At 36.1% G+C, this 14,628-nt stretch overlaps 1 protein-coding gene across 8 annotated transcripts in view; it reads left to right on the top strand.

The window, feature by feature from the left end:
- Nucleotides 1-14,628, top strand: part of DMXL2 (Dmx like 2) — a 123,273-nt gene that overhangs the window by 28,857 nt on the left and 79,788 nt on the right. For all 8 annotated transcript variants that reach the window (XM_088797207.1, XM_088797203.1, XM_088797206.1 and 5 more), the window contains exons 4-6: nucleotides 695-773; nucleotides 1,595-1,730; nucleotides 2,378-2,444. In XM_088797207.1, the coding sequence (XP_088653333.1) occupies nucleotides 695-773; nucleotides 1,595-1,730; nucleotides 2,378-2,444 (282 nt within the window). The remainder of the gene's footprint in view (nucleotides 1-694; nucleotides 774-1,594; nucleotides 1,731-2,377; nucleotides 2,445-14,628) is intronic.

Here is a 14,628-nt window from a genome sequence, read left to right as displayed (position 1 = left end):
ATAATGGAAATTATTCAAATAAATATAATATAGGTCAGGTTTGTAGATTTTATATATTATATAATTCAAGTTTGTTGACTTTTGGGGAGGCATATCTAGTTTTATTTTAGACATTGAGTCCATAGAATTGTGATAATTTGCACTTTTTCCTAAGGTGTATTTTGTTTTCATAAATATTTATCGAGCATCTGTAGACTTGCCATTACAACACTGAAGACATAATTCCTGCCCTTGAAGAGCTGTAATTTAATGGGCGAGTCAGACATATGAACAAATATTCAGTGTGACTAGTGTTATAATGGTAGAATGTAAAAAGTGCGATGAGAGCTACTAGTATGTCAGAAAAAGATTCACAGCAGAGGTGATGATATAGCTAGATCTTGATGGATGTAAGCCTAAGAGTTTGCAGGTGGAGAAGAGAGGAAAGCATATCTTAAGTATAAGAATATGTTTATAGATGTGGAAAGAAGCCTGAGATAACATGCTTTGTTTGGGCATGGCAAGCAGCTTGATATGGTAGAATAAATAGTAAGTGGAACTATTGGAAGGTTTTTTAAAAAAATGGTATTTTGGAAATAATAGTGAAATTTTTAAATCTTTGTTTTCGATCATAAGGTCTTAAGTTGATGAAAATGATGAAATGGTAGTGTTTGTGGATATTATTTTTAAAATCTGACCTTTTTCTATGTTTCAGCAACTCAAGTGTCAGTGGCTTAAAACTGGGCAGTTTTTTTTGAGTTCCGTGACATACAATTTAGCATGGGACCCTCAAGGTATTTAGTAATTATATTAGAAATTATGAAAAGTAAATATTTGTTTTAAATATATGATTATGATGTGATATATAATCACCCATAATAAAATGATCAATAGTATATTTTCGTTTTGCTAGTGAATGAGTGTACTTTTTTCTTCTTGGTATACACTACTTTATACAGTGCTGAATTTACTATTAGTTCTGTGCTTTTTTTCGCCCTGTCTTTCAATATTTTATTTTAAGAACGGTGATTTGTTTCTTTACTGAACATGTGCTGCATTTTACCTTTAATTCTATTTATTAAGAAAGAAATCAGAAATAAAACATGACCAAAGAAACCTATCTCATTTTGTTATTTGTATTTCAGGAAATTATTGTCTTTAATTTTGAAAGATTAGAAATCTCTAATGGTAATGGCTTTTATCCTTTTTACATTCACAATTAATGAGGATAATTTTTTTTAATGAAGATAATTTTTATATTCCAAGTAGAAAAGCAGATTTCATTAATTTTGCCTTATATTTCATTAGTTATATCTTATATCCTGAGAACATTCTATGTGGTATTTTTTGGGTTTGTTTTTTAATTGTATTTTTTCAGTTATTTTTAGAAAAGATTTATCTGATAAATAATAGCTCTCTGCCAGTAAGCTTTTCTTTTTTGTTCTCAAGTTTCCTGCAAGAATTACTCTTTCTTGCCTAGTGGATTTTTAGAATTTTTTTCATAAACAATATTGCTTATTTTTCACAGTACAGTTTTTAGACCTATGTAGCAGCTGATGTGTTTCTTTCTCTAGATAATCCCTGCTTATTCAGTAGAACATTCTTTAATTTTCAGATAACAGATTGTTGACAGCAACTGATTCCCTTCAGCTGTGGGCTCCTCCAGAAGGTGACATTCTGGAAGAAGAGGAAGAAATTGATAATAAAATTCCTCCAGTTTTAAGTGATTGGAAGTGCATCTGGCAGTGCAAGTAAGTGTCTAATTCTGTTGTTATGCTCATTTATTTAAAAAAAAAAAAGCCTCCTAAAATATGTTTCACAATCATCTTTATTTTTTGATGGTACCATTGCATTTAGAAGCCTAGAAAGTAGAATTTTTCTAACCAAAACTTATCATAATACGTATCTTCAATCTGTGCTACAGTTGATTGTTTTTAAAAAGGGCAAAATATTTTCATAGTAATAACCTCAGTACTTGGGTTGACAGGATTGACACATAGGGATTACTCATTAATGGAAGAGGTGTGGATGGTGATGGGAGGGAGAAGATGTGATGAATGTTGACAGTCCCTCTTTCAAGTGGAAGGATGGCTGAACTAGTAACGGTATGGATTATGTGAAGGGGACCAATTAGCCAGGGAAGATGGTGAGCTTAATTTTTAACATGTTATATTTAGGATGTTGGTCGGGCTTGTAAAATTGGAGATATCATTTATACATGCTAATTGCATTCTTTGAATCCCCAAAGAGAATTTTGGATTAATTTTAATTAATTTGTATTTTTAGGGAGGTGAAATATTTTATTTTTAGAGAGTTCGAACATTCTTGTTCTAATGATGTTGAAAATCATCTATACAGTGTTCCAGATTTTAAAAATGGTAACTTTGTTTTTTTTTAGAACCTCAGTATCTGTACATTTGATGGAGTGGTCCCCTGATGGTGAATATTTTGCTACTGCTGGAAAGGTAAAGGACCAAACAAAACATTAACAAAAGAAACAAAACAATTAAAAATGTTCCTGTTCGTTCTCATTTTTAGTTTTCTCATCTGTAAAATTGGGATAATGTTACTCTGCAAAGCTAGCCTGAGGAATAGTGATAGATTTGTGAAGATCAGGTATATTTCCCTTAGATAGTAGGGACTTGGGAAATAATGGCTATTATTATTCTTATTTGACCTTTTTAAAAAAATGTTTTTTAAAATTAATTTTTATGTTTAAAAAATAGCATATGTCCATAACTTAAAAAGGAAAACAGTACCACTAGAGTCACAATGAAAAGAAACATTCCATTCTTCCTGCTCTTAAGTCCTATGTCCTGGAGGCAGTTATTTGTCATATTGCATATATTGGTACTTCCTCCCATGTTCCTAAATAACTTGCTTATGCTCCCATTTCTTGATTTTTTTTCCCCTTTCATTTTTATGTATCATTCTTGCTTTCGTACTGTGGAAGCTGAGACTTCTGTTCTCTAGCTGATGTTCCCAACCCTCTCTCTACTTCTAGCATATACGCAAATCACTTCCCTTCCTCCTGTCTTCCTGATGTAGATTATTTTGTAATATTTGGGTAAGTATTTATTTTTCACATTATTGATTGTGCAAAATATTCTTCACAGAATAATTACTTTGGAGTTAATAATTACTTAGTTTTACTAATTGCTTAGTTTTCTATATACCTAATCCGTTCCCTAAACCTCTGACAGCTTTTGCATCTTCTCTCATCACAATCCCACATAGGAGGTATCTTGAAGATGTGTATTCTCTTTGCTCCAATCCGGCTTAGTTGCTCTCCAACTCTAAACTAGAGCTCTCATTTTGGGATTTTCTTTTAGCAATCTCAGGAGATTCTCTTTGCCTATCTTTATTAAATTCCCTGTTTCTTAGCATCATTTATCTTCTTTCCTTGTTTTGATGGTGATATCCTCTAGTAGGTTCCTTAGAAAAGATGAGTGGGAAAAACATTTTGAGGCCTTGCAAATCTGAACAAGTATTTCTTCTGCTTTTATGCTTGATTTGGCCAGGCGCAGAATTGGATTGAAAATAATTTTCCCTCAGAATTTTTTAAGTAGTGGTTCTGTTGCCTTCTAGCTTCCAATGTTGCCATTTGAGAAGTACAGTGCCTTACGACCATACTCCCCCCATCTCCAGCTTATAGAGGTTTTAGGAATCTTCTCCTTTTTCCTGCTGTTCTGAAATTTCATGATGATGTCATGATACGGGGCAGTCATCTATAAATATTTAATATGTATCTCTAAGGGATAAAGACTTGTGCCGGTAATTTGGTGGGCCTATTCAATCTGGAAATTCATGTCCTTCAGTTTAGGGAGATTATTTTATATTATTTGTTTTGTGTTATTTCCTTCTTTCATGTTGTCTTTTCTCTCTCTCTGAATCTCCCCTTATTTAGAAGTAGATTCTTCTATACTGATCCTCTAATTTACTTTTTTCCCCCTCTCTCCATTGTCCATCTCTTCATCTTTTTAATTTTTTAATTTAAAAACATTTTTTCATCTCTATGGTTTTGTTTAATTTCTGGAGGATTTTTCATCTTAAACTCTGGGATAATTATTTCCTGCTATCACATTTTTAATTTTCAAGAGTTTTTTCTTATGCCTTTTTAAATGATAAATATTTCATAAATATAAAAGACTACATATAAAACATATATAAGTATAATGATTAAACAAATACACATGGACCTATTACTCAATTTGAGACAAAGAATATACAACTAATGGGTTTCTTATAGTCCTGCTTGCATCTCCTCCTTTCCCTTCCACCCAGGCAACCAGAATTTTGAATTTTATGTTTTATTTCATTGTCTTTTTTTTTTTTTATAGTATCACATGTATGAATTCTCAAATAATATAATGTTTAGTTTTCTATAGTTTTGAACTTGCCATACAGTTATTAAAATACAGCTTCGAGATATTAAAAAATAAATTTCCCAGACTTCCGGAAAAATGGCGGCGTGAGGTGAGCCTCTGTAAAGCTCCCCTGGAATTTACAAAGAATCGAACAACAAAAACTCCACAAAGGACTCCCTGCACAGCACACAGGCAACACGAAGAGGCCCACTACCGACTGAAATCACCTACAGGTGGGAGATTCGCGCGAGTGGAGGGAGGAGGAAAGGGAGAAGCGCGCGGAGACGGAGCCGCGCGGGCGCAGGACGCAGACCCAGCTCAGTGCTCCGAGCTCGCTGCTTCCCGGAACTACTGCAGCTGCGGGAGATCGGACTGCTAGGGCTCCGCCAGGGCTCCACAGGGCTGAGGGGACAGCATATAACACGGCTGAACCCAACGCTCACGGCAGAGACCTCGGAGAAAAGACTGAGGGAAAAAGGCTGAAAACGGTGGTTTAAGCCCGCACTGCCGAGCAGAGAACGGAGCCTTAGGCACTGAGACTAGCCGCCCCCTCCCTCCCCTCCCAGAGCTCGCCCCGCCCCCACCTGCCCGGTGCTAAAAGCGAAACAGTAGCAGTGTCAGATCAAAACAACAGAAAATTTGCTGTTTTGAGAACTGTGGACTGCAAACACAATTTCACAGCCCAACTAGTTCCAGCAAAGGGGAGAGAGCTGTGGAAGCAGGACCGGCTGTGGTGGTGGTGGTCGCCGCCATTGCTCTGGGCCACCTCTCACAACTCACCCCGCCCCTGACCCCACCTATCTGGGCGGATCCCTGCAGGAGTAAACAGAACTGCTGAAATATACGGGCTCTGAATCAGCAGCTGGAAGAGCTTTGGAACATCAAAAGCTCTCCGCATACCCACCGGGACACTGCGCCCTGTGACCTAGACGAACTATTAACAGAGGAGAAGCCCGTCTCCCAGGGAATCCCCCCATTGTGTGAGAAGCTGGAATAGTGCAGAGAAAACATAGCACTACTGTGTGGGAGAAGGAAAATAAGTTGCAGTTGGGGAAATAATAAAACATTCTACCAACAAGTACTGGCAAACAAAAGAAAGACCGCTTTCTATCAACCTGTTGCAGAAGCCACTCCTGTAGATGTCTAGGAAGAGAAATAGTAAACCAGTAATCGCCATGAATAACCAAGGCAACAAGATAGCTCAGAAAGAAAGTGAAAAATCTCCAGAGAAGGCACTTAAAGATACAGAAATATGTGACTTAAATGACAGAGAATTCAAGATTGCAGTTCTGAAAAAACTCAACGAGATACAAGAAAACACAGATAGGCAGTTAAAGGAACTCAGAAACTCAATCAAAGAACAGCATGAGCATTTTACGAAAGAGATTGAAATCTTAAAAAAGAACCAAATAGAATTTCTGGAGATTAAGAACTCAATAGAAGAAATTAAGAATGAAATAACCAGCTTAGGTAGTAGAGTTGACCAGATGGAGCAAAGAATCAGTGACATCGAAGATAGAAACCTGGAAATGACACAAATAGAAGAAGAAAGAGACTTGAGACTTAAAAGAAATGAAAGAACTCTACAAGAACTTTCTGACTCCATCAGAAAGAGCAATATAAGAATAATGGGCATACCAGAAGGAGAAGAAAGAGAGAAGGGAACAGAGAATATATTCAAACAAATTGTTGATGAGAACTTCCCAAATTTGTGGACAGAACTGGACCCTCGAATCCAAGAAGCAAATAGAACACCTAGTTACCTCAATCCCAACAGACCTTCTCCAAGGCACATTGTATTGAAGCTGTCTAAAATCAACGACAAAGAAAGAATCCTCAAGGCAGCCAGGGAAAAGAAGACGGTAACTTACAAAGGAAAGCCCATTAGATTATCATCAGATTTTTCAGCAGAAACTCTACAAGTCAGGAGGGAGTGGAACCAAATATTCAAACTATTGAAAGAGAGAAACCATGAGCCAAGAATAATATATCCAGCAAAGCTATCCTTTAGATATGAAGGAGGATTAAAGACCTTTCCAGACAAACAGAAGCTGAGGGAATTTTCTAATACACGACCTGCACTACAAGAAATACTAAAGGAGGCTATTCGACCACCATCAACAGGGACAATTTGTGGCAACCACAACTCAAAAAGGGGGAGAGTAAAGGCCTGAACCGGAATATGGGAATGGAGAAAGTAAGCGTGCTGAAGAAAATGGAATACTCTAAATATCAAACTTTCTTTTACATAAACTTAAGGGTAACCACTCAAAATAAATCCAGAATTGAAATATATACTGAAATAAAAGAAGAAACAGAGGGAAACATAACAAAAGAACAAGACAAACAAATGAGAAACAGAAACTCATAGACACAGACAATAGTTTAGTGGTTGCCAGAGGGTAACGGGGGCGGGGGGTGGGGGGTGGGAGATGAGGGTAAGGGGAATTGAATATATGGTGATGGAAGGAGAACTGACTCTGGGTGATGAACACACAATGGGATTTATAGATGATGTAATACAGAATTGTACACCTGAAATCTGTGTAATTTTACTAACAATTGTCACCCCAATAAATTTAATAAAATAAAATTAAAAAAAAATAAAATAAATAAATAAATTTGTGGGCCGGTCTGGTGGCTCAGGCAGTTGGAGCTCCGTGCTCCTAACTCCGAAGGCTGCCTGTTCTATTCCCACATGGGCCAGTGGGCTCTCAACCACAAGGTTGCCAGTTCAACTCCTCAAGTCCCGCAAGGGATGGTGGGCTCTGCCCCCTGCAACTAAGATTGAACACGGCACCTTGAGCTGAGCTGCTGCTGAGCTCCCGGATGGCTCAGTTGGTTGGAGTGCATCCTCTCAACCACAATGTTGCCGGTTCAACTCTGGCAAGGGATGGTGGGCTGCACCCCCTGCAACTAGCAATGACAACTGGACCTGGAGCTGAGCTGCGCCCTCCACAACTAAGACTGAAAGGACAACAACTTGACTTGGAAAAAAAAAAAAAGTCCTGGAAGTACACACTGTTCCCCAATAAAGTCCTGTTCTCTTCCCAATAAAATAAATAATAAATAAATAAATAAATAAATTTGTGATAATAGCCATAATGTTCTTTTACATTAATACATTCAGTAACAAAAATTACATTTAAAAATCACAAGTTAAAGTTTAATTGTGTTGTTGTATATGGAATTAAAACTTCCATATTACACTTTACAGGGCAAGGATAACCCTATCCTTGCCTTTGGAACCCTATTCTGGTTCCAAAAACACCAGAATTCACCCCAGCTTTTTGAGTTTATCTCTAGAACACTCAACTGTTTTGTGGCTGAGTAATTACTTGGCACAGAGGTAGTTGCTCAACAGTTGATGACATTACAGAGAGGAAGACTATGCAACATTATAGAAGAAAGACTGCAATCGTGTGTAGTTTTGTAGTAAATTATATGAAAACTCACAATTTCAAAATAGTGAGCAGTATACATACTATTTTGAGATACCTGCAGAACTAATGTAATTAATAAAAAATTGTGATTTCTGTCAGAGACAGTCACATGTCCTGCTAATACTACTTTGGTTTGTTGCTTATATTTGTAATTTAAGTTTAACATTTCCTTCAATTGGCAGTTACGAAAATAGAGAAATAATTGTTTCCCACTCAAATTCATGGTAATTCTGGATCTTAGTTTTCTTGATTGCTCAAGAAATAGATCCCAAGACAAGGATTCGAGCATAAGTAATTAATATGGGGAATGATCACAAAGAAATAGACTGGGTTTGAGGCCAGGAAGTGAAGTTGCTTAATAAAGTGTATATTAACCTATGCAGGTGATTAACACACTTAAATCTCTGGGTGACTGTTGGAGCCAGTGTTCCTCACAACATTACATTCCTCACACATATTCATTACATGTGTTACTCATTGGTTGAGGACTGCTAAGGGCATGGCACTCTCAGCCCTCACAAACAGCTCTTAGAAAACCCCAGGCAAAGAGATGTGGATGCTGTCAGTTGGAACTCATACACTAAAAGTTAAGGCATAAGACAATACAGTTGATGTATCACAAATATCTTTTATGTCTATTCACTGGCCCTTTTGGTCAGAGGACCTCAGGCGAAGAACCTCTGGTCTAAAATCTGCACATTTTATTTTTTGTCTTTCACATTTAGGTTTAAAATCCATGTGGAATAATTTTTAGGTATGGTTTGAGGAAGAGGTCAAGTTTCATTTTTCCTCTGTGGATATCCAGTTGTCCACAATTTATTGAAAATCCTCTTCTTTCTCCAGTGCTCTGTATTACCACTTGTCATAAAATCAAATGTTTATGTTTGTGTGTCTGTTCCTGAGTTCTTTTCTCTAGTCCATTGGTCTTTCCTTGTACCAATGCCACCTGTCTTAAATGCAATAGCTTTTAAATTGTCTTGTTATCTATCTGCTAGAGCAAGTCCTCCCATCTTGTTTTTTCTTCTTTTAGATGATCTATTCTTGGCCCTTTGTATTTCCATGTTAATCTTAGAATAAGCTTGATAAGTTTTACAAAACAAACCAAAAAACCTCTTGTGATTTTGATTGGTATTGCATTGAATCTAGATCAGTTTGGGGAGAATTGACATCTTTACAATTGAGTCTTCCCATCAATGAATGTGACATAGCAGCCCTTCATTTATTTTAGATCTTTTTATTTCTCTCAGTAATGTTTTATGATTTTCTGTGTTTCCTGAACTTCTTTTATTAGCTTTATTCCTCGGTATTTGATATTTTTAATGTTGGTAGAAATGGCATCCTTATATAAATTTCATTTTATAGTTGTTACTGATATATACACTTAATTTTTGGATATTGTGTTTATTATACCCAGCAATCTTACTACTAAACTTATTAATTCTAGTAAGTCCTCTGTATATCTGTTTGGATTTTCTGTGTGCGTAATTATATTACTTGTGAATAATGACAGTTTTATTTCAACTTTTCTAACTTTCACGTGTTTTATATCTTTTTCTTTTTTTTTTTTATACAGTATCTAGGACCTCTAGTGTAATGTTGATAAAAGTGGTGCGAGTAGGTATCTTTTTCTTATTCCCAGCCTCTAAAGGATACCTTTTGCTGTGTTACCATTAAGTATGACGTTTACTATAAGTGTTTATGATAGATATTCTTTTTCAGATAAAGGAAGTTTCCTTCTTATTTGTAGTTTGCTAGAATTTTCTTTTTTTTAAATCACAAATGATATTGAATCTTATTTTTTCTGCATCTAATGAGATCATTTTCTTCTTTTTTACTCTTTAATGAGATGAAATACATAGACGTATTTCCACGTGTTAAATAAATAAACCTTGTGTTTCTGGAACAATCCCAACTTGACTGTAATGTATCATCATTGCTGGATTTGGTTTACTAATATTTGGTTTATGATTTATGAGATCTATGTGTTAGAGTGAGATTTGGCAAGCAATTTTTTCTTTTTTTGTATTGTCCTTGACAGATGCTGGCCTCATAAAACAGATTCGAAAGTTCCCTTTTATCTACCTATGTAAGAGTTTGTGAAAGATTGATATAGTTTTATTCTTAAATAATTGCTGGTGAAGCTATCTGGAACTGTTTTCTTTTTCTTTCTTCCTTTTTGTTGTTTTTGTTTCTGGTTTTGGGCTACTTGGTAGCTCTCCCCCTCCACCCCTCTTTTTAAAGATTTTTATTAAAAAATATTAGCTAACATACAATATTATATCAGTTTCAGGTGTACATTATAGTTGTTCATCTGGACCAGGAATTTTCTTTGTGGGGTTCATTTTTTAAAATAGTTATAGGCTTATTCAGGTTTTATATTTATTTTTTATGTCACTTTTGGTGAGTTATATTAGAATTTTCCAATTTCATCTACATTTTCAAATTTATTGGCATAAAGTTGTGCAGAACATTTTGTCTTTTTAATATCTGTAATATATGTGTGATTTCTTTTTCATTTCTGATACTGGCTATTTATGCCTGCTCTCTCTCTCTCCTCTCTCTCTCTCTCTTTGATTTATCTCACTAAGGGTTTATCAATTTTATAAGTTTTCAAAGAACTAACTTTTGGTTTTGTAGACCTATGTATTTCATGTTTGTTTTCTGTTTCATTTATTTCTGTCGGATCGTTCTGTTTTTTTTCAAACTCTTAGATGAATGTTAGCCTTTTTTGTTTGTAGCATATACATTTAACCCTGTAGATTTTCCTCTAAGCTTAGCTTATCCCACAAGTATTTTTAATACCATAAGTTTTTATATGTATTATTTGTATTATTCTAAACAAAAATTTTACTTTTTTTTATTGTGATTTATTCTTTGATGCATGTATTGTCCATGGGTTAGAATCAGGTTCAGTTATTTTGGGGGTAAGGGTAGATGGTGCAGGAGTATTTTATTGGTGGTGACAACTTTTATTTGCATTATTAAGTAAAACTTACAAGTAATTTGTAATTAGAATAATAACTACTAGTACTGTCATGACAGCAACTACTAGTTATTGAGAGTTATGTATCAGAAATTGTGCCTTCAAAAAGCTTATGGGGCAGGCAGTATTCTCTCCGTTTTATAGAAAAGGAAACTGCAGCTTGAGAACTTCCAGAGAATGCAGAGCTAGTCAAAAGGTAGAGCTGGGAGTTTAATCCCGGTGTATTGGATATCAAAGCACCATATCAGCTACCTTTGTATTTCACTCAGGAAGTACTTATTACAAGTGCATTTGTGGGGATTCTTTGAGGCGTGGATGGAATGTGCATTCTTCAGAAAAGGTTTATGTAGCTTCTGTCAGACCCCTGGGGGCACACCCAATTCAAATTAAATTCTCAGCTTGGAAGTTGTGCCACACAGATAGTGTGTGTTCGGGTCTCATGAGGTCTTCCAGCCTTCAGAACTGTGAGAAAATAAATTTCTTTGTTTAAGTCATCCAGTCTTTGGTATTTTGGTATGGCAGGCTGGGTTGACTAATATAGCATAGTGTACCAAACATGCTATAATCTTACCCCTTCTAAAACAATAACAAACACCTCCTGACCTTCTCTCTCAGCTTCTGTCACATTTCCTTGTCCTCTAGCACCTTGAAACGGTTACTTATAGTTGCTGTCTCCATGATTTTTCTCCTCATTTTTTGTTGTGAAACTCTTCTGAAACTCATCAGTAAGTTCCTGTTACTGCATCCTGTGGTTAGTTCTTAACCTTTTAGCATGATTTAACACAGTTGGTTACTTCCTCCACCTTGAACACTTTCTTCACTTTACTTCTAGGACACAGCACATTTTCTTGGTTTTCTTATAACTCCCTGGCCACCCCTCCTTAGTTTGCTGGTATCAGCTTATCTCCCCTACTTTTTAATGTTGGAGTACCCAGGGCTTATTTCTCGGCCCTCTCACCTGACCATATGCATCCCTTTTATAATCTCATTTTACCTCATGGCTTCACATGCATTCATATTTGTATCTTTTGCCTGTGCCATTCCCCTCTTCACTATGTGTATATGGGTGCGTGTGTGTATATATATATATGTAAAATCCATGCACATCTTCAAGTAAACGTGTCTAAAATGGATCCTGTTCCCTACTCTCTGCCCCCTGTCTCTACCTTCAGAATATATCCACAATCTGCTCATTTCTTTACCACTATTGTTATAATCTGGTTGAAGCCTCCATCATTTATCACTTGTATTATTGTATGAAATTCTTAATTGGTCTCCCACCTTTTGCTATGTTCCTGTACAATGTATTTTCAAACAACAAGCTGGAGCGGTGTTTTTTAAAATGTAAGTCAGTTCATGTTATTCCTTTGTTCTAAACTGTAACAAGGTTTCCCATTTCATTCAGTAAAAGCCCAAGTCTTTATGATGGCTTACCAGACCCCATACTTACTAGATCCCCCATCACTTCTTTGACCTTATCTCCTATTACATTCCTCCTTACAAACTTGACTCCTGCCATACGCTCGTTATTGTTTTTCCTGAACAGAGCTTTTGCTGTTGTTCCTCCTATCTGGAAAACTCCTTTCTCCAGAAACCTGCATAGCTTTTCCCCTTAACTTTAAATATCACCATCTCAGTGAGGCTCTTCCTGAGTACCCCTTTTAAAATTGCATCTTACCTCCCACTATAATTTCTATTCCCTTTGCTTGCTGTAATTTTACTTACAATACTTAAGCAATCAGTAGGAGTCTGTATTCATTTTTTTGTTATGGAGTAACAAATTACCACAAACTTTAGCAGCTGAAAAACACACTTATTTTCTGAGCTTTTGTGGGTTAGGTGTCTGGGCATGGCTTAGCTGGGTGCTGTGATCTAAAGGTTTCCATCAAGGTGTCTGCTGGGCTGAATTCTTACCTTGAGCTTGATTAGGGCAGAATCCTCTTCCACGCTCACTCAGGTTGTTGGTAGAATTTATTTCTTGGTATGACTGAGGGCTTGGCTTTTGTCTGGCTGTTGGCTGGAGGCCTCCTTCAGGCCTGAGGTGCTGCCTGCAGTTCCTTGCCATATGGACTTCCTCCCCCTCTCCCTTTTCTTCTCCTTTTCTCCCTCTCTCTCTTTCTTTTCCTTTCTCCTCCTCCTCCCTCTTACAAATAATAGAGCTACCTAAACAATTTGTCAGGGCAGAAAGTAAGGAGCCAAAGGAAAACAGGAGAAAATAATACAGATAAAACAAATAAATTAGAAGGAAGAAAATCAAACTAGATTTTAAAAACAAAACCCTGAACATTTTGATAAGCCAATTCAGTGGCCTACAAATAAAAAAACACAAAAAACTGGAGAAAATGTAGAGATGCTTGAAGAGTTTCCCATTATGTCTGAAAAGCAAGGTTAATAAAGGAAAAACTGTTACCAGAATCACAGGAAAAAAACGAGGCAGTCACCTTTAAAGCTCTGATCTTCAAAATCTAGCATTCCGTTACTCCTAAAACTTGGCCATGAAAAAACCTGCCTACCTACAGTTTTGTTCTTTTTGCTACTCATATTTCTTAGGGTTACCATATAGTCATGCATGATTAGTAAAGTTAGTTCTATTTATTTATTTATTTTATTTTATTTTATTTTATTTATTTATCTATTTATTTATTTATTAGTTTCAGGTGCACAAGACAAAGCAATACTTAGACGTTTATCATTTAAAGTTAGTTCTTTGATTTAATGAGTCCGTAATTTAAGTCCATAAATTAAGAAGTAAAGCCATAATGATTTAATATTGGACCAATCAGTGTGATCAGAAAGCTACTCTAGATTCACGTTGGAATGCAGCTTTATAATATTCCCAGATAGTCATTGCTGACATCAGCTTAGGTATTGCTGTGCATACTGTGCGTCATCTGAAGCATGTTTTCCTACTACCATCTTCTAGATAATGGCACTATGATTGAGGGCAGGTATTGTATGCACTTAAGTTTTTCTTAAAACATACAGTTTTACATTGTGTGTGTGTGTGTGTGTGTGTGTGTATATATGTATATATAGTATTGATATACTTTTTGTCATAGAATTGGTCAAAGAAAATTCATTTCAAATTCTGGCAATCTATATTTGTAAGGCATACAAGAATCTATCATAGTTGGATTCTCATCATGATAGACTTTCTAATATATATAATATATACTGTACAATATTTTTTTACATATGTGTCTCTATATTTGCCAGTGCATTTTATGGGGGAAACTATTAGGTTGGTGCAAAAGTAATGGAGGTTTTTGCAGTTTTTAACCTTTTAAACCAAAGTTACTTTTGCACGAATAATTAGGAATTTTACTGAAATTAACCTTCACGAGTTTGGCAAACCTTTTTTTTGAAGACCACAGTATGTCCTGAACTGTTCTATGTGCTGGCAGTCTCGTGCTGAAGAGGGCAGGCAAGGTTGCTGTCCTCATGGAACTTAACCTCTAGTGAGGAAAGACAGAAAGAGCGTTGTGTGTTAGTAAGTGCTACCCAGAAAATTCACACAGAATGATTTAGTGTGAGTTGGTGTCTGTTAGAGTGGGTGATCTTTAGAGAGGTTTTTCTGGGGAAATAACTTTAAAGTGAGAACTGATTAATAGGAGGAGACAACTGTGTGAAGTTTATACGAAAGTATTTTTGGCCAAGGGAACACCAAGTGCAAATGCTCTGATAGGAATTAACAGGGGTTGTTAAACAACAGCAGAAAGCTGTTAGTATAGTGGCTGGATCAAAGTGAGATGTTTCCAGGTCAGATAGGATAAGGTAGTCAGTCAGTAGTTTCCTGGAGAGGTCAGACTTGGAGATACAGAATTTGAATTTATTAGCCCAAAAAACGGTGTTTAAA

This window comes from Rhinolophus sinicus, chromosome 3 (assembly GCF_057876585.1).
Source record: "Rhinolophus sinicus isolate RSI-liver-muscle chromosome 3, RSI-T2T, whole genome shotgun sequence".
In the NCBI taxonomy this organism is placed as follows: Eukaryota; Metazoa; Chordata; class Mammalia; order Chiroptera; family Rhinolophidae; genus Rhinolophus; species Rhinolophus sinicus.
This window is presented reverse-complemented; position numbering and strand designations above follow the sequence as displayed.